At 43.8% G+C, this 27533-nt stretch overlaps 1 protein-coding gene across 1 annotated transcript in view; it reads right to left on the bottom strand.

The window, feature by feature from the left end:
* Positions 1-1690: 1690 nt before the first annotated feature.
* The window catches only part of smad1 (SMAD family member 1), a 63893-nt gene continuing 38050 nt past the window's right edge, over positions 1691-27533 (bottom strand). Inside the window, exons 3-7 of the mRNA XM_084319044.1 lie at positions 10128-10391; positions 8034-8153; positions 4793-5014; positions 3949-4205; positions 1691-2553 (exon numbers count right to left, since the gene is read on the bottom strand). Coding sequence (XP_084175170.1) covers positions 2410-2553; positions 3949-4205; positions 4793-5014; positions 8034-8153; positions 10128-10391 — 1007 coding nt within the window. The 3' untranslated portion in view covers positions 1691-2409. The remainder of the gene's footprint in view (positions 2554-3948; positions 4206-4792; positions 5015-8033; positions 8154-10127; positions 10392-27533) is intronic.

Here is a 27533-nt window from a genome sequence, read left to right on the forward strand (position 1 = left end):
GTATGACAAAGGGGTCAGCACTCCAAGATTCTGAACTGATGGTGGTGCTAGATAAAAGTTCACAGGGCCACCAAAATCAATAGATAGGTTTCTCTTGGGGTCATGTGCACAGCAAACTTCATGGCAATCCAGCCATTACTTTCTAAGATATGGTGAGAACCGTAACACACACAAAACCACTCATGCATAGGGGCTAAAACATAACCTTCTGCCCATGGTCACGTTTGAAATGATAAAATATTAGGTTGGTTCTCAAAGCACGTCTGTCCTAATTCTATTCTAAGGCGAATTGAAACTCAGATGTTACCTTTTCTGGAAAAATACAACCGTACTGTAGCCTATATGCAAATGCTGTAAGTTGCGTATAGTATCGAGCGCACACAATGAGAGGCTGCAAGTAATGAAACAACTTTATTGAATCTTCCAGTAGAGACTTGATATTCATGGAATAAAACTTCTTTTCTGGGAGTAGCCTACTACTCAGCAAAAACAGCACAAAGAAAAAAACAAAACAAAAGAGGCAATCTGTAAAAGTGCAGACAAAATTAAACAACAGAAAAACATTCAAAAATACAAAAAAGAATATAAAGAACAGGTTATAACAGTTTATTAGCGAATGGGATTGCTCTAAGCATAGAAGAATTGAAAGAAAATAAGGAAAAAAATTGGCATTTTATATAAAAAAAAATCTTATTAGGACCACCAGTAACTGATAGCTACATTTATTTTCAGTCAACAATTTTAAAATATTTTTTGCTCAGGGAAAAAATTATTTTTGCAGTTTTACTGAGTCAATGTAACAAGAGAATGAAGCCAAGACGGGAAAATATCCATAAATATCCTCAATGTGACTCAAATATGACATGTTTTGTTTTGCTGTACCATCATACAGCGAAGGACAACCTGAACTGTTATCTACCTTCTGCTCACGGTCTCATTTTCATCTACCGGTCTTAAATGTGTAACACTACACTAACCAAACTACGCTTTGCCAAAACAGACTGCACAGCACGTACTCTAATGGTGAGTATTATCTAAACACTAATCTTTTTTTTCTTTTCTTTTTTTTAGTTTCCCCCCCCTTAAAATTCTGTTGAACACGAGTGTAACACAAGATGAGCAATATTTAAACATTATTTTTTCCTCATATGTCCTTTTTTCCCCATGCCCCTTACTAACCCTCCCCTCCCCCCACACCTAACTACCAATCCCCCCCCACACACACCCAACTACCAACCCCCAAACTCTGCTGCCCTCTCATTTTTTTGTATCTCCCCCTTGAAATGTAGTTATATGGGATGTAATTTTGTATTCAGACGTATTCATCTTAATACCCAATCTTTTGCCAAAACGTAAAAAAAAAAGAAGAAAGAAAACCATCTCTGGGAGATATGGTCACACTGACCTCAGTATCCCAAAATTATGTAAATATGTCAGAGACATAACATTTCCACATTTATTTTCAGACATTATTGGTCATCTTTCTCCAACCCCCTCCGCCGCTAATTCTGTACACATCTGAAGTACGTTTCACATCAACCTTATTGCAGTCAGGGCAGGTTGGACACCAGGCAGCCTCAACATCTCACAGGCCACTGCAATTTAGGTTATTATTTGTAACTACATATTGTACGGTATATCTGGATTTTCCAATGGAATACTGAGATGTAAACTAGGAACAGGAGAGAGAGAGAGAGAGAGAGAGAGAGAGAGAGAGAGAGAGAGAGAGAGAGAGAGAGAGAGAGAGAGAGAGAGAGAGAGAGAGAGAGGAAATAATAGAACAATGAAAAAAGAGAAACTGCGGGCGGACCGGGAAGGATACACCTGTTATTATGATTTGTGTGTGATGGTCTAATTATTATAGTTGGTCACAATGATCAAGTTTCTTCCAGTTGCATCATGCTCACATTGCCTGCCCCCTATCCCAGTCCAGATGCGGGGTTCAAATAGTATTTGAAAAGAAGCATGTGTTTTAACCTGCTTGGAGTACCAGGTGGGTGGGATCTACTGCGAGTTCTGCTTTGGGTAAGTTGTCGAACATAGAAAGGTATTATATAGTCTAAACTTTGTGAAACTCATTGTATTGTATTTGACCTGTTTCGCAAACTTCACCCATCTGGGACTCAAAATGCGTTAAAATGAACATTCTAATTGTATTATTTTCAAACACTACTGAACCCAGTTCTGTCCCAGTCTGAAAATGTGCCCAATTCAGACATCCTTCAAGTAGAGTACAAACCAACCCACCCAACCCCTTACTGACCCTAGATCAGCCTGTGTTTTCAGTGAACGCCCCCTATCATTGATAAGAGAAGCAGGCTCAAAGCACATACTGGTCTAGGACCAGCTAACCCCCTCTGGGGTATGCTGGGGTAATGGAGAGCCACGCACGGCTGAGGACAGCTGAGTCTAGGACACAGAGGAGATGGGGTTGTGGGGAGAGCCCATCTGGGTTAGCACCTTGTCCAGCCACTGGAGGGGGCCGTGCAGGTGGATCTCAATCCAGCAAGGGGTGCTGGTCACATCCTGGCGGTGGTACTCTGCCCCCCAGCCCTGGAACACACAAAGAAACACATGAGTTTACATGATGGTATTAGGAATGCACCAATACCAACACTGGTATTGGGTATCAGGCCACTACAACAGGACTACAACTTGACTTGAATTAGCCTTTAATTCAACCCAAAGGAAAATTATGACAGATGCTGTTAGTTGTGTGTTTAACACTTTGAGTGCCAGCAGGGGGCGCACGATTTAGCGCTTGAGTGCCAGCGCTGTAGTCAATGGGAGGGCGAGCACATTTGCGAACGCATAAACTATATCTTAAATCATGGCTATGTGTCTAATACGCCCGTCGCTTATCAATGACTTGTTTGCAGTCAACATTGTCGAAACGGATTGTTTTTTTAATCGGTACATTTCCGTTTTATACCATTTTGAAAAACGTTAGTTTTTGGAAACTTCCAGAAAAAAAGGTGATTCTGCAGGAATTGCCCTTTAGTGGAATACACAAAACACGTTGTAATTTTTCGGCCTGTTTATGAATAGTTTTCAAATAAACGCTAGATTATCAATAGTATATGTGTACTTATGCATGCTAGAGAAGCGGGCTGAAAATCTATTATCCATTTCCTGATCAGCACACACACACACACACACACACACATGCACACACACACATATGGGACACGCTGAGATATAGGTGAAAAAAACTCTGATTATCCCAAGACTGGTAAAATAGATTCCTTACCTCAGATCAGATGTTCTCCAAAAAGATTATTCCAATTCCTGATCGCCATTCCAAATATCGATCGCGTTTATTGATCCAACGCTGGGTACTGGAAACACATATTCCATGCTGTTCTGCGGCTCGGCAATGAATGCAATCGGCTCGGGTTACATGCGTGACAAGTAAAATGTGGATTCCGGACTCTTTTTTTCCCATCCATTTCATTCAGTCCAATCCAATAGGTGCAATACCATCCGGAGAGACGATAGGGGGCGGTATTTTCCCTGTTCGAGCTCAGATAGATCCCCAATGGTAACGTGAGGCTAGATTGATGAAAAATGTATGGAAATTGCTAATAAAAAAATAACGATTAAATAACGAGATTTCTCATCGTTGGCACTCAACGCATGGCATGAAATAACGAGATTTCTCGTGGCTGGCACTCAATGTGTTAATGTTTACTGTTTTTGGAAGCAGTTGTATCCTTGTAGCCTGCATTTGAAATCCTCACCTTAATTCAATACACAATCTAAACAACGTTGAAAAAACATTGGTCTTAATTTGGCCCAACAGCACAATAGATCAAATAAATAAATAACTTTATTTGTATAGCACCTTTCATACAAGAATTGAGTGCACAGATGAACTTCAAATACTTTTTACTGGGGATTGTCTGCCGATATATTGGTGCAATATTCCCCCATCAAATCCCCAGTTACCTTGACGAAGCTCATGCGAATGGTGCACATCTTGGTGAGCTCGTAGACGGCCTCAAAGCCATGGTTGACGGACTGGGCCAGCAGCTCGGCAAACTCCTGGTTGTTGAAGATCTTCAGGCTGCAACCGCTGGGGATCTTACACACAGTCGTGGGGTGAAACCCATGGTGGTAGTTACAGTTACGGCTCTGGACGAAGATACTGCTGTCACTCAAACACTCTGCATACACCTCCCCACCAACGTAGTACAGATGGACACCTTGGGAGGACAGAGAGAGAGAGAGAGAGAGAGAGAGAGAGAGAGAGAGAGAGAGAGAGAGAGAGAGAGAGAGAGAGAGAGAGAGAGAGAGAGAGTTAGACATGTCGTGATGCGAGTGCTGGAATCTGGAATACCGGTACCTTTTTTGAGTATTAGCTGCAGTACCAGCTGTGGTTTCAAACATGGCTCTTATTGAGCTATTTATGATATATAAAATAACTGTAAATGTATTTGCCCTATATTTGTTTGTTTTTGGTGGATTACTAAACTTTGTGTTTATATTTTCCAGCAGTGGCGGCCCTTGTTGCTGACTGGTCATCATCTAGGGGAGTTGCACAGCAGAGGTTTGACTTCTGCCACATCTTTCGTTCACCAAAGTCCCGTTTGACATACTTGATCGGCACAGTGAGTTTAAAGATCAATAAGACTCAAACTGTTGACTCAATTTGTTGTTATTGCTTTGTATCACTCCTGATCCCAGGTCTCCCGACATCCATCGACGACAAGCGATCGATCTAGTCTCCTCTGTGGGCAGCGGGTGCACCTTACTGCGGTCATGGACAGGGCTTCGGTTCGGTGCCGTGTACCTTTGCCGATGTGCCGCCGGGTGTTCTCGATGGTGGAGTTGCGGTTGACGTTGGAGAGCAGGCCGAGGCAGAAGCGGTTGCGGTTGTTGGAGGGGTCCGTGAAGCCGTCGACGAGCACGCTGGTGGAGGAAGCCTGGAAGGCCTCGCCCACGCGGTTGTTGAGCTCGTAGTAAACAATGGAACACCAGTGCTTGGGCTCCTCGTAGGCCACAGGCTGCACATCTGTACAGGAAACACATCAGCGCATTAGTGAGATAAGCACAAAGATAAGCAGCACCACAATCACAGGCGTGTGTGTAGACACAGACAGACAGAGACATATACTTAGAGTTGTCCCTGATCAAACCTCTAGCGGTTCACAAACTACGGGTCGCGACCCAAATTGGGGTCGCGGGTAGGCGACAGTAAGCAAGTAAAAAAAAAGAAATAATAATAATTTTTTATTTGTTGTTTTGTTCTGGCAACATATTCTGGCTAAATATGCCTTGTTTTATTAATGTGTATTGATAACATAGTGCTGTAATAAAATGTTCTAATAAATATGCATGATCAAGTTCAACAACGTGTGCTTTTATTTCCACGTTGAAATTACGCGATACATTAAATGTGGGGTCCCCAAAAAAAATCCTAAATAAAATGTGGTCGCGGTATGAAAAAGTTTGAGAACCCCTGTGACTAGCCTAACATGTCCACCGAGGCTCGGCAGATCTAACTCCTCTGCAAACAACCCGTGAAACAAAGGTTTCAATAAAAACACAAGACCCACAGGCCACATTTGCATCACACACCCCCGACCCCGGGCTGCGGTCTGAGCGCCAGGCTTTATTGAGCTGCAGGCAGAGTCAATAGGAGGCTGCCTGGCTCGACGGCCCGTGCCCCCTGAGCCTGGTATCTTGAGGGAAGCTTGTGCCAGCTGGCCTCACCCCCTCTGTGGGAGGAAGAACTCATGTTTATCTAAGCACATACTTCTCCCAAACTTCCTCTGTAGCGTGGCACTGGCTGGCAGGTGTGTTTTGTCTGCCCCCGTTCTCAGAATCGGTCCTACAATGGAAAACCTGCTCCGCTCTACAGGATGCAGCTTGTGGAAAAGAACTGGGAAAAACTCCCCAAACTCCACACTTCCAGCACACAAGTCAACGTCTTTTCCCGCCCTCGCTGACACTGCGCGTGAGTGGGTGGGACAGTGTTGCGATTTTTGGGCGCTGAATGTATGATGATTAATGAAATAGGGAGTGAATCAGTGAAGTGAGATAAGGTACTAAAGATATTCTATTATTCTTAATATTAGACATTCTGCAACACAGCCATGATGTGCGCCAATATGTGTGTGTGTGTGTGTGTGTGTGTGTGTGTGTGTGTGTGTGTGTGTGTGTGTGTGTTGAGGGGGGGCCGCTTCCAAATTGGCAGTTGTGAAGTCAATCTGAATCACTCTGGAGTTTGACTGCGATACATCATCTGAGAGTACTGACAACAAACTTAGATAAGTACTGTAGGTTTGTAAATGTCATTAATCCGAAAACCTAAAATACACTTATATGGTTATTTGTCTAAAAAGTATGCAATTTAGAGCAACCCCCCCCCCCCCCCATTTATGCCTGAATTTCCCCAAGGGGATCAATAAAGGAATATCTTATCTTATCTTATCTTATCTTATATACTCAAAAGTCATTACATCTTGGGACTGCATGAAATTATTAATACCAAGTCATCAATTATGGAAAAGAAATAAGGAAACACACACGTTTGGACCAAAATTATTCAAACGCTCTCATACGTCACCAGATATTATATTATATTCCAAAACTTCCGTCAAAAATGGCCCTTCACTGCTTGCCAATTATATATATATTTTTTTTTATCTACTTTTTCTCCCATTTTCTATTTTTCTCCCATCCCAATTTCGTATCGTCCAATTCTACCCTCCCCTGTCTCGAACGCTGTTAGGCCATGCCTCCCACAAGCCGGCTGTAATGTGGATGAAGCCATACATTGCACGTGTCCCCTCCGGTACTCGAGGTAGCAGCCGTCGCATCTTTTCACCTGCACAACGCGATCTTTCAGCGTCGGGGGTCTGCGTTTGGAGGGCACGCCGCCCCCGTCGCTTCCTGATTCTACTGCGCAGGCGCACCAACCGACCTGTAGGAGTCGCTGTCCACAACATCCGATCCCCACCCATCAGCTTCCCACCCCCTAATACTGCCAAATGTATTAGTATGAACGACCAGCCAAGCTGATAGCAATGCGGAGAGCTGGGCTCGAACCCAGCGTCTCCTGCATTGGTGGTGAGCGCCTTGCCCACTGCACCACCTAGCCGCCCGCCAATTCTATTTCTTATAAATGAGACTACACTATGTTCCAAATCCAAATCTTCTGTATGGTCTATTTATGGATTTATGTATGCATGGTTCAGATGTGTGTGAGGTAGAGCTTATCCAGTGCAATAAAGGCTAAAACCACAACACGCTGAACACTGGCAGCACATTTGCCCATCTAGAAGTTGGAGGTAATTAGTGAACCGCTCCTTAACGAGCTTGAAATCATTACCACCGACAGAGATGACATGAGCCTCCGGATTTTATGAGGCCCATAAAAGCTGCTCTGAGAGACCAGTCTTAATTGACAGAGGCTTAGCTTCCCCCTGGGGTTACACGCACCGTAGACACCCACTAACCCCGACCAGAACAAATATATCTCTCCGCACATTGCATTGTCGATATTTGCCTCTAAAGTGTCAGACAAAATATGGTCTACACACACACACACAAATACACACAAATACACGCACACAAACTCAACTGAAATTCCCCATTTTGTATTTCCCACTTCATTTGGATTTCCCACTTGCTTAAACTTGTGACCACAACAGTGACAGACAGCATATTAGAAACAGTCTGGGGGTACCCAGAATTATTATTCCACTGTGAGAGAAGAGAAGAGAGGAGAGGAGAGGAGAGGAGAGGAGAGGAGAGGAGAGGAGAGGAGAGGAGAGGAGAGGAGGGGAGGGGAGAGGAGAGGAGAGGAGAGGAGAGGAGAGGAGAGGAGAGGAGAGGAGAGGAGAGGAGAGGAGAGGAGAGGAGAGGAGGGGAGAAGATGGGAGGAGTAGAGCACAGGGAAGGAGAGAAAAGGAGAATAGGTGCTGACTGGTCTATGAGGATGATGTCACAACAGGAACATACAGTATGAGCAATACTGTCAGAGGAGGAGTAGAGGAAGGCGTGTGTGTGAATGTTGCCATGGTTACCTGGCCTGCTGTTGTTAATTTCAACAGGCAGGGGCGGGGCCAAGAGGGTGGTGTCCATTGGCTGGGGGCAGTCCTGAGTCATCTGCTCCTCTGGGGGCATGTAGGCTGGAGGTGGGGTCTCTGTAGGGGAGGAGAGGGGGGGATTATTATGGGGGTAGATTTCTATCAAAAATAAACAAACGCAAAAGTAGAATCCACTATCGTAAAAACGATCCACACACACACACCTCTCAATTTGTGTTTCGTAAATCATAAGGACACGCTTGATCTGCTTAGATTTACGTACGGAATTCTAAAAACACACTTGATCTGCTTAGATTTACATACGGAATTCTAAAAACGCGCTTGATCTGCTTAGATTTACGTACGGAATTCTAAGGACACACTTGATCAGCTTGGAGTTACGTACGGAATTTTGAGACAAATATTTCACTGTTTTTCCTCGTGTGGATTCGTGTGTGAGGCTTCTTCTTCTTCGGCGCTACCGAACACGGCCCAATGTGTGTTCGGCTCATGAGCACTACAAGTGGCCAAAATCGCACATTATCTTTAAGAACCCAAAGTCAGCGACAGTGGCTCAGGAGGTAGAGCAGTCGTCTGGCAATCCGTAGGTTCCCGGTTCGATGCCCGCTACTACCGGTCAGCGCGTCGATGTGTCCTTGAGCAAGACACTTAACCCCTAATTGCTCCCGATGAGCAGGTTGGCACCTTGCATGGTTGCCTCCGCCGTCGGTGTGTGAATGTGTGAGTGAATGGGTAAAAATGTGAGTAACAAATTGTAAAGCGCTTTGGATAAAAGCGCTATATAAAAAAGCAGCCATTTACCATTTATTGCAAACATTGAAAGACCGGAGTCTCCTCAGGAAGAACAGCCTGCTCTGTCCCTTCCTGTAGAGGGCCTCTGTGTTGTCCGACCAGTCCAGTTTATTGTTCAGGTGTACCCCAAGGAACTTATATGACTCCACCCCCTCCACCTCATCCCCTCGGACGGTGATGGGAATCAGGGGGGGCCTCTTCTTGGAGTGGTTGCTGTCACTCCACCCCACAAAGCTCTCCACCATATTCCTGCTAGCTTGTCAGTAAAGTGGTTGAAAATGCAGTTGTTTGTTGAAATGTGGTGGCCGGACAAGATTTTTGTAATAATTTCTGTATCAAATCAAAGATTTCTGTATCAAAGATAATAATAATAATCATGATAATCATACATATATTTTATATCATTTGAAAGCCCTAGTTGTTATCTTCAAAATGGTACTATATATTTACTTTGAGCATTCATTTTCATAATGGAATGTTGATGCTTAGGGCTAAAGATAATGTGCGATTTTGGCCACTTGTAGCACTCATGAGCCGAACACATCGGGCCGTGTTCGGTAGCGCCGAAGAAGAAGAAGCTTCACACACGAATCCACACGAGGAAAAACAGCTAAATATTTGTCTCAAAATTCCGTACGTAACTCCAAGCTGATCAAGCGTGTCCTTAGAATTCCGTACGTAAATCTAAGCAGATCAAGCGTGTTTTTAGAATTCCGTACGTAAATCTAAGCAGATCAAGCGTGTTTTTAGAATTCCGTACGTAATTCTAAGCAGATCAAGCGTGTCCTTATGATTTACGAAACACAAATTGAGAGGTGTGTGTGTGTGGATCGTTTTTACGATTGTGGATTCTACTTTTGCGTTATTTTATTATATTATTATATTTATTTTAGATAGAAATCTACCCCCATAGATTATTAAGACAAACATTTCTCACACCAATAACCTCCTAGTGTCCTGTTTATTTATTGTGCTCTTAAGTGGTGTCGGATCAATTAATCTAATAAATGTTTTAAACTTACAGCTACACACATTCACACCTGGGAGCTGTCCAGTACAACCACAGTGATCTGCTAGTACTGAGCAGCTCCACTTGAGCAGTTGGGGATTTCATATTGACGGTACTTGCTATGGGGAAGGTCACATTTACCTTAATTTACCTTCCCCACCAGCCTACTCAGGCATTCAAACCGGCAACCATCCAGTCACAAACCCATATCTCTCAGCATTAGCCCACCACCACTCAAATGAATGACTAAGTAGGCTATTGCGTCTCACCTGGCATCTGGAACGGACTGCCTGGGTCAGAGCTGGTGGGTGAATGCGGGAAGGTGGCGCTGGTGCCACTGCCCGGTGAGTTGGGGTAGCTGTTGGCCGGTGAGTGAGGGAAGGTTAGCGTGTTGGGCTGGGAGAAGGACTCTGGGAAGGTGGCGTTCTGGGGCATGTGTGGCTCGTTCTGGTGCAGAGGGTTGCGGAAGCGTGGCAACATGGTGTGCTTGGCGTTGAACTCGCTGTTCCTGGGAACCAACACCGGGGGCAGCACTGAGGAAGAATGAATGGAAGTCAAACGTTGGCTCTGACAAATAATTCAGCAACAATTCTCTAGACGAATCAAATAATTTGCTCCAATACGGTGATGTACAGTCCGTGGATGTAACAAGGCTGAATTTGTGGATCCTCAAATAAAAGCGAATTAAATTACACTACAGCAAGTCAATAAATATTCCATTATTGACAGCACCATTTTAAAACACAACGTTTGCAGTATCTCCACTATGCACTATTAACCGACATAGAGGCTCATCATAACTGCGGCCCTCTGCTGTAGTCTGTAGTGTTTGACCGTGCGGTCGAGGTCAGATCTGGTGTGGTTAGCCCTCTCTTTGTGTCAGCTAAGCTCCCAGAGTTTCACGTGGTTCACTTACATACACACACATATACACACACACATGCATGCAGACGTGCACAATCAAACACACCGGGTTGAATTCTATAATTACAGCATAATAGAGAAATCTCTCTCCCTCTAGCTATCTCTCTCTGTATCTATCCTCCTGTAGGCCGGGTGCTGCTGATGTCCCTGCATTTTTTAAATGTCAGCCTCCAGCCTGTTGGTTTTAGCCAGTAGCGTTTGGCCCGGACTCCCAGACATTCTGATCTGAGAAAACATCTCCGAGGTGAAGCCTCCCGGGAGGAATGCATCACTTTGGGGCAGATCTCGCCAGGCTGACAGTCATGTGTGAGTCTTTCAGCTGGAGGAGAGAGAAACCACAGACCAGAATACCTGCAGTACCAATAAAGCTTGTGTTGACTTGAAATCCTAGAGGAGGCCTTTACTACCATCAGTGTTTCCTGCCTGATATTCACTCAACAGCACGGGGCCACCTGACATTTCTATTGATGGAGAAAGTGTTATAGTTTATTTATTCATTGGTCATTTAAATGTTGCCATTTAGCTTCTTTTTTTTTTAGTTTTTTTTTTTACAATTATGACATCATTTAGTTCACTTGTATTTTCATACTTAACTCATTCACTGCCAACGACGAGTATACTCATTATTGGGCGCCAATCGTTGAACGCCAACAACGAGTATACTCGTTATTTGATCGTTATTTCTTTTATTCAATATTTCTATTCATTACAGGCACACAGAATCGGGGTTAACATGGGGAATCAGCTTGAGAATGTAAAAGTGCAATACCGGCCACATCACGCTAGACGGCGGTATCGAGCACCCTTTATACCCTTCTATATTTCTCTGTGGGATGGCCACAGGTCTCCGGTTTGACTTTCTTGCGCTATCCTGATATATATTTTTATACTGTATGCACCTGTGTTGTATTTTATTATGTCAAATAAAATCAATCAATCAATCAAAGGATCTTTAACATTGATGTCCTTTGAAAACCAAACAGATTATTTACATTTTTATTTCAATGAATCATGATGTAGGGGTCAGGGCTTCATGCAGACACAAATACCCGCTGGCCCATCGATGATTGTTCACTGCCACATTTGCTGGTACAGTTGGAATGTTTAGAATTGGCACCTTTATCATAATGAAATGTCCAAATGAGATCAGTTTTAGCACGGCAATCACCACTTAGATCTAAAACTGGGGCAGAAATGGAACAAAACCGCACTACTGCAGTCACAGGTAAACACTGGCATACAGTATCTACAGGTAGCCTCAATAGCATGCAGTCACCTACTGTTAGGGCTTGTTTGGTGTTCGCTATCAAGTATGACACTGATGGTATTCAGTTGTGTACTTTATTGAACACTCGCATCCAAGTCCAGCTACTAGCATACAATGCATATCCTTCAGTCTCCTTCTACAGTCTCTCCATATGACTCGCCTCTCTCAGGTGGAGAGCGCCCTCTCCTGGCCTGGTGGAGGTATCGTAACATCTCTCTTTACATAACAAATTGAAAGCATAAATGTGTCTTTTAGACTACCCACATCTGTGTCACTTAGATTAACTCAACAAGTGTACTACTGGGTTATGATAACTTCATATGCCCTTAACCTTAAACTTATACATCACTAACATTTTGATGAAAACTCTTAACATTGTAATAACATTGTTCAACGCTCTCGCCCCTTGTCTTTGTTCTCTCTTTATGTTACATAGTCTTTTGAGTATCTCACAGGTCTCTGAATGTTGGATCTGGTTCTAGTGTGTTTTGGGGTTTGGGTGTCTTGGTGATATTCTGACTCCCCCCTTGCGACCTGTGGTTCTCTATTCTCTGGTGTGTCTGTATCAGTCTCTGTATCCCAGTTGATTAGTTCTTCCCCAGGGGATATAGGGATCTTTTCTGTCACTGGACGGATGTCCTTTCGGTTCCGGCGGTATTTCCTTCCCTTTACCAGAACGATGTAAGAGCGGTCACTGTGTTGATCGATGCATGTTCCGAGTGACCATCTACTGTCTGGGTCTTTGGGGTGAAGCAGGACTCTCACAGTTTGTCCTTGGATGATCACAGGCATGTCCCGTGCTTGTGTGTCATATTGGCGTTTCATTGTCACTGTTTTGGCTTGCTTCCGTTCAATGACATTCCTCACCACGGTGGGCTTCATCTGCGTGTCCCTGGTGGGCAGGAGTGTCCGTGTCCTCCTGGACATGAGTCTCTGCACTGGAGAGCTCCCTAGACCCTCTGTTGGAGTGTTCCTCCATGCCAGGATGGCTTTCCATGGGTCTTCTCCATCCAGGATGGTCTTCTTCAGCAGAGTCTTTGCTATTTTCACTGCCGCCTCTGCTTTGCCGTTGCTCTGACTGTGGTAGGGTGATGATGTCTTGTGGCTGAAATCCCATTCCTGCGCAAAACATTGAAAGTCTATTCCTGAAAACGGAGGCCCATTGTCTGTGAACACAATGTGAGGGATTCCATGTCTGCTGAAGTGCTTTTTGCAGCATTCCATAACGGTAGATGATGTGTAGTCTGCCAGCTCGTCTAGTTCCCAGTAATCTGAGTAGTAATCCACCATGATGAGGTATGTGGACTTGTTGACTGTGAGCAAGTCCATTCCCACCTTTGACCATGGGATGTGAGGGATTGGTTGGGGAATCAGTGTTTCCCTTTGTTGTCTTCGTTGGACTGCGTTGCATGTGGAGCAGTCATTGACAAAGTTCTTTACGTCGTTCGTTATGCTTGGCCAGAAAACGGTCTCTCTGGCTTTCCTGAGGCTGGCTTCTACGCCTGAGTGGCCTGTGTGAATATTTGATAAGAACATGGGGTGTAACACTGTAGGAATGAGTACTCTGTCCCCTTTAAAAATAAGTCCATTTTCGACCGTGAGTTCCTCTTTGTAGGTCCAGAATGGATGTAGTAAGTGGCCTACGTCCTGTTTGTACTCTGGCCATCCCTTGATGACTCTCGCTTGTAGTGTTTGAAACACTGGGTCTTGTGCTGACTGAGTTCTGATGGTTTTCAGCATCTGTGTGGAGATGTTGATGTTACTTGCGTGCTCTACGTGTTCTATTTCCTTCGTAGTGAGGCCCATGGCGTAGATCGTGGTTGGTGTCTGCATCTCTGTGTGCACCGTGTTGGGTAGTGGCGCCCTGGATAGGAAGTCGGCCACATGTAGGTCTTTGCCTTGTTTGTATATCACCTGTAGTTGGTATCTCTGTAGTCTGAGCAGCATCCTCTGTAGCCTCTTGGGTGCTGAAAGTAAAGACTTTTTAAAGATAATTTCCAGTGGTTTGTGATCAGTGTGTATTGTGATATAGTCTCTGCCATGTATGTACTGGTCGAACTTGTCGCACGCGAACACAATGGCTAGGCATTCCTTCTCTATCTGTGCATACCTTTGTTCTGTGGGTGTCAGCGTCCTGGAGGTGAATGCTACAGGTTGTCCATGTTGTAGGAGGACTGCTCCTAGGCCTGTCTCGCTGGCGTCACACTGGAGGGTGACCTCTTCCTTGAGATCGTAGTATTTGAGTACTGGGTGGTGTGTGACCAAGTGTTTTATGTTCTCTAGTGCTGCGTCATGTTTCGGTAACCATGTCCATTCTATGTCTTTATCGGTCAGTCGTCGCAGTGGTTCGCATACGTCTGATAGACTAGGTAGGAACCTTGACAGATAGTTAACAAACCCCAACAGCCGTTGGAGTGACTTGACATCTGTCGGTGTTTGCATGTTCTGGATGGCAGTGATTTTCTCCGGATCTGGACTCAAACCTTCTGCCGTGAGACGATGACCCATGTATGTCACGCTGGGAAGCTTCAGCCTGAGTTTCTTCTTGTTGAGTTTCAAGTTGGACTCTCTGGCTCTCTGCAGCAGGGCTCTGAGATTTCCGTTGTGGTCAGCCATCGCTTCTTCATTGGTGTTTCCACATCCGTACACCAAAATGTCATCTGCTATCACACTCACCCCCTTTAGGCCCACCAATATTTCATGCTGCCTCCTTTGATATTCTTCTGCTGCTGGTTTTATACCAAAAGGCATCCTCAGCCATCTGTATCGTCCTTCGGGAGTCCAGAATGTGGTTAGATGACTGCTCGCTGTGAGATCCACAGCCTTGGTTGACGCACGCATGCGCTTTTCCGTAAGAAAACAGATGAGATGAATTGTTTGGTTTATAGAAAAGAGTATTTATTGTCATTTACTTGAAGCTTTGTTTAGCGTGAATGGGTTCCTACCGGATGACGTGGAGGTGTGCTGGCTTATTCCCGTTGCATGGTGTCCTGTTTCCAATTTTTAAAGTTCCAAATCCATAGCGCTTGCGGCGGTCAAAAACCGTCTGGGCTGCATGCCTTACATTCCAGTGTCATGTTTTTTACTAGCGCACCAGTCCATTGATAAAGTGAGTTCACACACCAGGGTGCTGTAATCACCGGTTCAAAATGGGCTGGACCAGACACGCCTCCACGTTGTTGAAGCAACACACATCCAAGTCATAACAAATAAAAGATGTTATCAATCAAGTTCATTTCAAATCATTTTCCAAACAATATTGCTTCATATTTTTAACTAAATAAATAAATAAATATTAAGGACTGAATCTGGCTCCAACATACCGGCCCCTAATTGTTCTGTAAGAGAACGGTACAATTACCAACAAAATCAGGAGGAGCCAGCCAAAACGAAACAGATTTCATATTCTAAATTTTTTATTTTTTTTTAACAGTCCATGTCCCCCCGACGAGGGATTCAAAAGTTCTGCTTTCAAAAAACGCAAAAACTCACGGTCCATAAGGTCCCCCCAACGAGGGATTCAAACGTTCAGCTTTCAAAAACGCAAAAAAGCGCCTCACAGCCCACGAAGTGTGTAATGTGTGCGATGTCCGTGTGAGAGAGGGGGGGGGGCCGGGAGAAAGAAAAAGAAGGGGATATGGTGGGGGGGGGGGAGAGAGAGAGAGATATGGGGGGGGGGTCTTCTTATGTTTTTGCCTCAAGGAGTAAGACAAGCTTTGTGATGGGCCTGATCAAGGTGTTGGTCTTGGTTTGCACCTCGACTTGTCTCACAAAACCCTTTTTGTCTGGCCGGGTTTGTGTGATTCGTCCCATGATCCACGAGTTTCTAGGAGCAGAGTCGTCTATTATTAAGACAATATCACCGGCCGCCATGTTTCTCCTTTTCTTTGTCCACTTTTGTCTTTCTTGCAGTTCTGGCAGGTACTCTCTTGTCCACCGTTTCCAAAACAGGTCTGCCATGTATTGCACTTGACGCCATCTTCTCTTGGCATAACAGTCATCTAGGCTGAATACTCCGGGTGGCAGTGAAGGCTTTTCTTTGAGGAGAAGGAGGTGATTTGGTGTGAGAGGTTCCAGATCCAGAGGGTCATTGGAGGCTTTAGAGATGGGCCGATCGTTAATTATGGCTTCCACTTCACATAAAAGTGTAGTCAATCCTTCCTCATCCAGAGTCTGTTCCCGTGTTAAAGCTCCAAGAATGCGTCTGACTGTTCTTATTTGTCTCTCCCATATTCCACCGTGGTGTGATCCGACAGGTGGGTTGAATGTCCATGATATGCCTTTCTCAAGTAAGGTGGCGTGAATCTTGAGATTGTCCAGATCTTGAATAGACTCTCGTAGCTCTCGTTCTGCCCCGACAAGATTCGTTCCATTATCAGATCTCATGGTCTTGACTGTGCCTCGTCTGGCTACAAATCTTCTTATTGCATTAATGCACGAGTCTGTATTAAGCGTATGAGCAACCTCCAAGTGTGGTTCTGCCCGCTGTGTCCAACGGTTTCGTGGACATGTCTGATGATTAATGTCGTTACATGATGTTTTCTTGGCAGAATGGCGGGGTGCATGGCCTCAGGGGGCATTGCAGACCTGACCAATCTTCCACCGACCCTTATTAGCTCATCATGAAGAACTGGGGTAAGTTTATGGATGTGACTGGTCTTCTTCACAGCCGTTCTTTTCCTTAGTGACTCTAGTTCCTCTTTGTATTCTGTTGATTGACAAAATTGGATAATGGCATGTTCAGCTTCCTGTAAGTCATCAACAGACAACAGAGCTTTGCAATTTCCTTTTTTCTTTTCCGGTGCACCTTTAGTTTCCTTCTTTTCTTTGCAGGCCTTTTTTAGTGTTGCTTTAATCCTCAATATCCATGCTACGGCTTTTCTGAGACGATGCCACTCAGAATAGTAGGTGATTAATTTCATGACTGTATTCACAGACTGATCCACAGGAGCAACATTTATAGTGAAGACCTTTACTTCCGGATCGTCCTTTGTCAATGTGCATTCTGGGCATTGTGGCCACTCCGATTCTGGATGTTGCATGAATTCAGGACCTTGTATCCATGTTGAATTCAAGAAGCGAGCTGTTGATAAGCCTCTCGATGCGCAGTCAGCGGGATTCAGAGTGCCCTTGACATACCTCCACTGTGTAACATCGGATTCCGTACGGATGTTGCTCACTCTGTTGGCAACAAAGGTGTGATATCTTGAGGTTTCATTGTTCAGATACTTAAGCACAGATGTGCTATCTGTCCAATAGACCGATGGGATCAAAGGGAGTTCAAGTTCTGCCTGCAGAAAGGTATCCATTCGTACAGCCATTGCTGATGCTGTAAGCTCGAGCCTTGGGATGGTGATGGGTTTTAATGGTACCACCCTTGCTTTGCCCATGACAAACGCGCAATGGACTTTGTGCCTGTCGTCCAGCAGCCTTAGGTAGGAGACTGTGCCGTAACCACTTTCACTTGCGTCTGAGAAGTGATGGAGCTGCGCAGAGATTAGGTTTCCAAAATCCTCTGGCGTGAAGCATCTCTTAACTTTGAAGTTTTCCAGCTGGGACAGGTCGGCTAGCCAGGTCAACCATCTTCTTTGCAGGTGTTGAGGTATGTGATCATCCCAAGCTAGCTTTAATCCGCACAGCTCTTGCAGTATCTGCTTTGCGGAGAGGACAACGGGTGCCAACATACCCAAAGGATCATAGATAGAGCTCACCATAGACAAGATCCCTCATCTGGTAAGCGGCCTGTCTTGGTCTTCTTGAGACATCTCTAGGCGCTCTTCGTGCTGGGGCTCTGGGAAATCATATTTCATCTGCTGTTGCAGCAATTCCTCAATCCTTACCAGAGAGATCCTGTTTGTGGTAACGACGTTCCCAGTGCCCTGTGTGAGTGGCCCATTGACTGTCCATCCGAGAGTGGTTTTAACAGCAAAAGGTCCTTTTCCCTGGCTGTTAATTATCATCCATGGCTCCAAAGCCTTTGGAACGTTGTTGCCGATCAGCAGTCCGATTTCTGCTTTTATTCTAGGAAGTTTCACTTGGTGTAGATATGGCCATTGCTTTATATCCTCCTGGTCTGGGATATTTTCAGCTTTCACAGGGATCGCGGAGTGTGAGTAAACCTCTGGGAGTTCCAAATACTCATTGCTGTCAAGAGCACTGATTTCCATGCCGTTTACCATGGATGTCTTTATGACCTGTTCCTCGTTCATAGTTCTTAACAAAATGGTAGTTATGCTTCCTGTGGCCTGCAGCTGTCTGAGCAAGGACTCTGTGCAGAATGTTGCAGAACTTCCTGGATCCCTAAAGGCGTATGTGAGAATCACCTTATCACTTTTCTTCATTTTGATTTTTACAGGAACTATGGCGAGTTTGCATTCTGATTTACCGGCCCCAGTGTCACTCCACACCTCAGCTTGATTTGTGTATACTGTCACAGCTGTATCTTTAGAGTTTTCATCCTTCTCTATATTAGGATATTTTCTGTTGATGTGCAGGATTGTGGGATGTTTGAGAGCACACACTTGACAGGTAAGTCTCTTTTGACAACCTTTGCTCATGTGACCCACTTCAAAACATCCAAAACACACTCCTTTTTTCTTCAAGAATTCCAGTTTTTCTTCATGCGTTTTCTTTTTCAGTTGTGAACATGAACTGAGCTCATGGTTTCTCTTGCAATGTAAACATTCGTTGGTTGTTTTTCTTGGTGCTTTATCCACACATTCGGTTACAGCCTGCTTGTAGAAGCTGCCTGTCACCTTTGCCACATTGGTAGCGAATCCACTGTATGCACTCTTAGGCCTTCTGTCTTTAGAGAGGAAGGGCTTGCCTGGTGGTGATATGACGGGCCTTCTTGTCTGTGTGGGATTTAACCTTCCAAACAACGGATGTGATAGGATTCTGGATTGAGAGTTTATAAATTCCACCAGCTCTGGAAATTTTGCCCTTGTTCCATAACGATCCTGTAATTCACAAGCTCTGAATCTCCATCTTTCTTGCGTCTTGTAGGCTAATTTACTGAGAATGGCTCTCATGTTAGTTGGATGGTTCAATTCCTCCAAGTACTCAACAGAGCTCATGGCATTGAGACAACCATTGAGAAACACAGCATAAGCCTGCAAGGCCTCTGCATCTTCAGCTTTGATTATTGGCCAGCTGAGCACTTTGTCCAAGTATGAAGTGGCAATCTTGTGTTCGTTACCGAAATGCTTCTTTAAAAGCTCCTTTGCTGTAGTGTAACCTGTGTCTGGAAGCATGTATTGGCAACTGCGCACCAGTTCCCTTGGCTGACCTGATGTGAATTGCTCCAGAAAATACAGCATATCCTGGCGGTTCTCAGTTTTCCTCTCAATGCCATGTTCAAAGGCTCTTATAAAGAATTGGTATTCCAGAGGGTCTCCTTTAAAGACAGGGATAGTGATTGATGGCAAAGTGAATTGTCCTTGCTGCTTAATCAGAGTTTCTGTTATCCTATTTTGACCTTCCATTAGGTTCACCAGACTGTAAAATTCATGCTTTTTACTTGTGTCCTGGGTATTTGTTGTAGGTCCTTTACTGTGTGGTTGTGTTGATGGTCCTACATGTCCTTGTGCATCTGTACCATGTGGCATGAAGTGGCGTGCACCTGTAAAAGCAGGGAGGTCATACGGTCTGAAAGATGAAGTATTTTCATATGACATAGCTTGTACTTTGGTGCCACCTAGAGGAGGATTAATTGTATGCGTGGCATAGACTGATGTCAAAGGGTCGTATTCTGGATGCCTTTGATATGTTAGTTGTGATGGTATTTTTTTACGCACAGATTCGTATTCTGTCATAGTTCCATGTGTTGCTCTTTCCACTGGTTCCTTGTGAGTGGGCCTTGATCTGGTTGGAACATCATCCATGTTGGTGCTGTCCAAACCAGCTGTCCATGACAGCTTTTCTGGTTGTTGTTCCGTTTCCTCTTGAATGTATTCTTCCAGGTATTCATTCATTCCATCCGATTGTTGCATTTCTTTAGGTACAGTTTGTGTTAATTCATGTGATAATTCATATCCTTTGATAATGCTTAACTTTGCTTTGTTAGCAGCCATTTGAGTTTCCATCTCAATATTTTCCTTCTCCATCTCAAGCTTTTCTTTCTCAGCTTGGAGCTCTGCTTCTTTTATCTCAAGCTGTTGCTTCCTTTTAAGCCCTTCAGCCTTGACTGCTAGTTCAGCTTGTTCACTTTCCAATTGCATTTTAAGAGATGCTATGGATGATCTTGAGGATTTTGATGAGCGTCTTGATCGCACATTGGAAACACTGTCCTTTGGGGCAATATCATCCACTGTAATTGCAATATTCCTTGTAGCATCATCATCAGTCACCTTTTCATTTTGATCAATCCATTGTAATACACAGTCTTTGAATTCATCCACTGGTATTATTTTAGGGATGTACCACTCACTTTGATCAAGTTTAACATCATCCTCTGACATTACTGACAATAAAGTTTTGACACAATCATTTACATCATTCAGTTCTTGATATGCTTTGTTGAACTCGTTTTCCACTTTTGATTTAACGATTTCCACCTGGCATGTATGCTTCATTAAATCAAAGATTTCATTTTTCCTTCTGGTTAAAACACCCAATTTGGCGCTTCTAGATGCTTTCAATTCTTGTAATCTATTGGAATGTACAGCGTCAATTTCTTCCACCAAACGTTCCATTTTCCTTTAATGTTTGATTTGGTTCCAACAAATAACTGAAATGGTGCATTTATTGCACATGCTTTTCAATTTAATTCAAACATCGTCGTCGACTGATACTTCGACTTGATTCGTTTCTTGATTATTATCTGACGACGGGGATAACACTATGAAATGACGTCAGTGCTTCACAGACGCGCATCCAATGAGTGGCGCGTATCCATTCATTGAACTCCGTCCATAGTTAACCTCGTTCCCAGTAGTAACGTGGAATGTTCGATACACAATCTTTGAAGCAAACAAACGTAACGTTATTTCCAGCAATCAATTCCAGTGATGTTCCTTAAACAAAGGCGCAAGTATTGCATGCCTGGTTTTTGACAATGTGAGATCCACAGCCTTGGTTGACGCGCGCATGCGCTTTTCCGTAAGAAAACAGATGAGATGAATTGTTTGGTTTATAGAAAAGAGTATTTATTGTCATTTACTTGAAGCTTTGTTTAGCGTGAATGGGTTCCTACCGGATGACGTGGAGGTGTGCTGGCTTATTCCCGTTGCATGGTGTCCTGTTTCCAATTTTTAAAGTTCCAAATCCATAGCGCACATCCAAGTCATAACAAATAAAAGATGTTATCAATCAAGTTCATTTCAAATCATTTTCCAAACAATATTGCTTCATATTTTTAACTAAATAAATAAATAAATATTAAGGACTGAATCTGGCTCCAACAGCTTGCTTCATCTAACTTCACCTGCCAGTATCCATCTTTGGCGTCCAGCACCGAAAATATTTTTGCATTTGCTATGTCTGGTAACACTTCTTCTACCGTGGGCATCTGGTAATGTGACCTCAACAAAGCCTTGTTTAGTGCACCTGGGTCAAGGCATATGCGCAGTTTGTCCTTCTTCTCTGTGACCACCATGTTGCTGATCCATGGCGTCGGCTCTGTGACCTTGGTTATGATGGCTCCCTGTTCCATTGCTCTTATGGCTTTGATTACCCTCTCTCTTATTGGAATAGGCGTCCGTCGTGGCAGTTGTTGTACTGGCTGCACTTTGGGGTCTATTTCCAGGTGTAACTCTCCTGGTAGACAGCCAAGCCCCTCAAAGACATCTTCATATTTAGAAATAATCTCTTCTGCTGTCTGGGGATTATCTGTGTTCGGCTGGCTCTGGATGTCAACACTGTGAATTACCTGTTTATGATTCACATTGATCAGGTTCAGTCTCATGCAGGTTTCCGCTGAGAGCAGTGGGGTCTGCTCTGTATCCATTATCTGAAATCTGAGGTTGTATATCGTCCCTTCGTGATCCGCTTTGAGTTCATATTCTCCTCTGGGCTTTATCAGTGTGCCATCATATAGCTTCAGTGTGGCTTCGCTGTGTAGTAGGTTCGGGTTCCCGTCCTGTAGGATGCGTTGTAGGTCAGTGAAGCCCATTACATTGACTGTAGATCCTGTGTCAAGCTGACACTTCAGAGTCTCGCTGGGATCATAACTCAATGGTTTATCCGTCTGTGCTGTTAGTTTGAGATTAATGAACCATTTGTTTGTAGCGTTTTCAAGTGAGTTCACTTGAGAGATATACCACATTTCCTCTGATTGTTCATCCGAGTCTCCCTCTTTGTCCATCATGTGTAGTTGAGGTTTGTGTTGGTCCTTCTTACACACTCGGGCAAAGTGATTCCGTTTGCCACATGCTTTACAGGTGACCCCATATGCTGGGCATTTGGCCTTCTCATGCATTGATCCACAGTAGTGGCAGAGAGAGTCTTTTTGTGGTCTGTGTTTGGTGTCACTGTAAGTATTGGGTTGCCTATACGTCTTCTGGGTACGTGGTTCTGACTGACGTCCTCGTGAGGTATAGCTTGATTCAAAGCTGCGTCCCCGGGAAGCGTAATGTACAGCCTCCTGTTCTCCTCCTATTTTCTTAATTTGGATTTGTGTCTGTTCACTGGATCTACACGTGTCTATTGCTTTCATTAGTGTGAGTTTTGGTTCTCTCAGCATTCGTGCTTGTGCACTGGAATCTTTGGTGCCCATGACTATCCTGTCTCGAATGAGCTCTTCTTTTAGTGCATTAAATTCACATGTGTCTGCTAGCTTCCTCAATATGGCTACATATTGGTCTGACGTTTCACATTGGCTTTGTTTACAGTCATTAAACAGAAATCGTTCATATATTACATTCCTGTTTGGTTCAAAATGTGCCTGTAATGCCTGTAGTATTTTCACTACGTCATCCCTGTCTTCATCTTGCATGTGTAGGTGTCGTTGTAGCTGATGGCATTCTTTACCCATAATAGTTAGTAGAGTAGCCACTCGTATCTTCATTTACTTTTTATCTCGTCCCGTGGCTATTTCATAGTTTTCCCATTGTGCGCGAAAAAACGTCCAGTTATTGTAGACGTCTCCTTTCATGTCCATTGGTTCTGGAACTGGGATGTTGTACGTCGTCATGTTAGCCACTTAGCTGTCCGTGTCGTTACCTTAGCAAGTTAGCTGTTCGTGCGGCTACTGGTTAGGTTATTGTTCGACGTATTTTTAATTTCTTTTTTTCATCTTTACCCTTGTCTTACTTGTCCTCTTGGCATGGTTCTGGCTTCTGACACCATGTTTGGTGTTCGCTATCAAGTATGACACTGATGGTATTCAGTTGTGTACTTTATTGAACACTCGCATCCAAGTCCAGCTACTAGCATACAATGCATATCCTTCAGTCTCCTTCTACAGTCTCTCCATATGACTCGCCTCTCTCAGGTGGAGAGCGCCCTCTCCTGGCCTGGTGGAGGTATCGTAACAGGGCTGTCAACGAATATTCTATATTCGAATTAATAATCGAATTGTTAAAAAAAAACATACATTCATTGTAAACATTTATATTCGAATTGTGTTTTATAAAAAATGAAAACAGCCCTGGCGGTCTCCCTCTCGACTTCTCGCGTGTGTCTGAACGAGCTGCATGACGGACAGGAGAGACGTGACATCTATATCATGGGATATCACTGCCCTTTACGTGCACCTTACGGTCAACTTCACACTAATAAAACAAATTGTCTATTGGCTCAGCAGCCTGGCATTCGTGTGACATCATGTCCGGAATCGACCAGGAAATACTGTAGTTGTTGTCGTCGTCGAAGAAGATAATAATCACAAGATGCATTCAGTGCTGGATCTAACTAAATGTATTTATGGAAAGTTCAAGACCGGACCACAACGCTTCTGGAAGTGTTAAAGAATGACACGCCACGGCGCTTCCAATTCGTACGCCGATGGTCTACAGGCAGCTGAACCAGTTTGTGTTAAGTCAGCTACGGTACATGTATCATTTTGTGTGCTAAGTGCTAACGCTAGTGTTTTGAGAGCGTCAAGAATTTAAGTACCCTAACTTTTCCGTTTTTTATAGCACTTTATTGTAAATCATCCCTCAGGGCAAAACGACATTGTTTAGTCACATTTCTGTGCCTTAATTTTATTTAAACAAAACATGAAACAAGTATATAGGCTACTGTAGGCTTACTGAACAGATATTAAATAATGAATTGACAGAAGCATAATACGGATCCCCAATTTTTGTTTTACTATTTCACGTTTCATGTCAAGGAAAATATATTGTTTGATGTTTATCGCGCCTTTTTCGGAGATGCGCTGCTGTGTATAAATGTCTGTTCTATATACCGTGAACTTTCATTAATTTCATCTTGCTCCTCTTGTGGACATAATGCGCAACAATAGATATTCTAATGGTTTGACTAATGTGTTTTTTTAGAAGGAATATTCGAATGTCATTTTTGGCCAATTTTGACAGCCCTACCTACTGTCGGCTCCATCTCATTCTATCCACTACACCCTCACCCTAACTACTATAACCTCTGTTTGTGTGTTCTTGTGGAGGGTTCTCCATACTGAAGGGTACCCCATACCCACTAGCAGGGAGGGGGAGGGGTGATAGAAGCTTTTTACGAGACGTCACTATCCCTTAAACAGGAAGCAAACGGAAATGCAGAAGGATGGAGGAAACAAATCCTAGAAATGTTATTTCTGTACTTTTTGTCAGTAAAGGTAACTGTACCTTCGTCAAATTATGTTTTTGTCATGTGCATATAGTACATAACTATCTTTGTTTTGATTCTACTTCTAGAGACACTCCCTAGTAGTGAGATAGGGAAACTCCCCTAGTAGTGAGATAGGGACACTCTCTAGTAGTGAGATAGGACACTCTCTAGTAGTGAGATAGGGACACTCTCTGGTAGTGAGATAGGGAAACTCTCTAGTAGTGATAGGGACACTCTCTAGTAGTGATAGGGACACTCTCTAGTAGTGAGATAGGGAAACTCTCTAGTAGTGAGATAGGGACACTCTAGTAGTGATAGGGACACTCTCTAGTAGTGATAGGGACACTCTCTAGTAGTGAGATAGGGACACTCTCTAGCAGTGAGAATGTTATTTCTGTACTTTTTGATTATAATTATAATTATAATTATTATTATAGGGACACTCTCTAGTAGTGATAGGGACACTCTCTAGTAGTGAGATAGGGACACTCTCTAGTAGTGAGATAGGGACACTCTCTAGTAGTGAGATAGGGAAACTCTCTAGTAGTGATAGGGACACTCTCTAGTAGTGAGATAGGGACACTCTCTAGTAGTGAGATAGGGACACTCTCTAGTAGTGATAGGGACACTCTAGTAGTGATAGGGACACTCTCTAGTAGTGAGATAGGGACACTCTCTAGTAGTGAGATAGGGACACTCTCTAGTAGTGAGATAGGGACACTCTCTAGTAGTGAGATAGGGACACTCTCTAGTAGTGATACTAGGGACCAGCGTTTCCGTTAGCCGGTAATTACCGGTATTTGACCGGCAAAATCTGTTGAAGTCCGACATATTTAATCTCTCCGGTCTTAATGTCCGGTGAAAATAATTCCCTCTAAGCACAATTTGATTATTTGAATTGTATTAAAATAGGCTAAAATTAAATAGCCTATGCGATGAACGAAACAATCATTACATTTGTTTCATCATTGCTTCTAATAATGACAACGACGTTGTCAGCGAGAGCTTAGTGCTGGGTCTGCGAGTGCATGTGCAGCTGCAGAGCCGGAGCAGCAGCGGCACAGTGCAGTACTCCAATTCAGCCATTGGCAATTCACCTGTTGGGTGGGGGGCGCTGCTGAGCGGTCCCCAGATAGAGCCAGAAAAGAGCCAGAAAACAGCTGAATCTGCTGCTCTGCATCGACATACTCTCGCAAATAAGTCGTTGGGAGGTGGAGAGAGAGAGTCGTCACGCAAACCCACGATAATGTTGCCGTCTCTCTCTGCCAAATTTCTCAGTTCTTCGCTTGATATAATTAATACAAATGTCCAATATAACGGAATTCATTAGCTCATAAAAATGTGATTATAACAGACTGCTGTTTATTAATGTCGGGCGACTACCCACAGACACCTATTTGATTTAAAGTCGGCAGCAGCACGGAGTCTCTGGACTTATTTTATTTGGAATATAATGACTATATACGCAAAAGTAGCCTAGTTTTAAGTAAAAATATTATAAATCTACATGCCTTGATAATGTCATTCTTTTGTTTTGTTGTCATTCTTTTGCCTATCAATTGTTTTTAAGCTCAATAAACTCTGACCGGAATTTCTCTCATTTGACCGGTAGATTGAAATCTACCGGACACTGAGGCCGGCAACAATTTTTTCTAACGGAAACCCTGCTAGGGACACTCTCTAGTAGTGAGATAGGGACACTCTCTAGTAGTGATAGGGACACTCTCTAGTAGTGATATAGGGAAACTCTCTAGTAGTGATAGGGACACTCTCTAGTAGTGAGATAGGGACACTCTCTAGTAGTGTGAGATAGGGACACTATCTAGTAGTGATAGGGACACTCTCTAGTAGTGAGATAGGGACACTCTCTAGTAGTGATAGGGACACTCTCTAGTAGTGAGATAGGGAAACTCTCTAGTAGTGAGATAAGGACACTCTCTAGTAGTGATAGGGACACTCTCTAGTAGTGATAGGGACACTCTCTAGTAGTGAGATAGGGAAATAGGGACACTCTCTAGTAGTGAGATAGGGACACTCTCTAGTAGTGATAGGGACTAGGGCTGACCTTCAAAGCTTTTTTTGGCAATCGAAGCTTCGGGGGCGAGCTTCGATTTTAATTCGAAGCTTCGGAAAAAAAATTTAAATAAAGTGGATTGTGTAACTGAGGGGTACAATTCCCTGACTGTATTGATAAGTATGGTATCATTAAACCACTACCGCTTTATGTACTTTAACTACTGGCCATACAGTACACGATATCTAAATATGATGAACACTTTCCCACAATGAAATCGGGTCCACACAAAGGTAATAATCAAATATTTAATATATAGCAAAAGGTACATATAATAGTTACTATTACATTTATGATTTGAATGCACTTGTAAGGCAAATGAGTACTCGTAGGCAAATCAACACTGAATGTCCAATCTCTGGTTGCGCAGGAAGCAAGTATACAACCTGGCTCTTAGGGAATTATAACGATGGCACACTTAATGATTATAGCTGGATATACTGTAGGGGTCCTCCCGGTTGTAAGCCGGTAGGGGGGGTAGGAGAGCCGTCGGCAGTATCCCGTCTGGTCAACGATGTCTAGGGAGACTTCAAGTACAGAAGACAGTGCAGTAGAATCTTGATCCACAGATGAATACACCTTGGCTCTCTTGTAGGCTGTAGCTGTAGCTGTAGCTGTAGGTCCACAATGAAGAAGAAGCGAGGCGACCTCAGTCTGGTCTGAGCGCCGTCTCACCTTGACTCC

The sequence above is a fragment of the Notolepis coatsorum genome (assembly GCF_963971535.1).
Source record: "Notolepis coatsorum genome assembly, chromosome: 7".
Lineage (NCBI taxonomy): Eukaryota > Metazoa > Chordata > Actinopteri > Aulopiformes > Paralepididae > Notolepis > Notolepis coatsorum.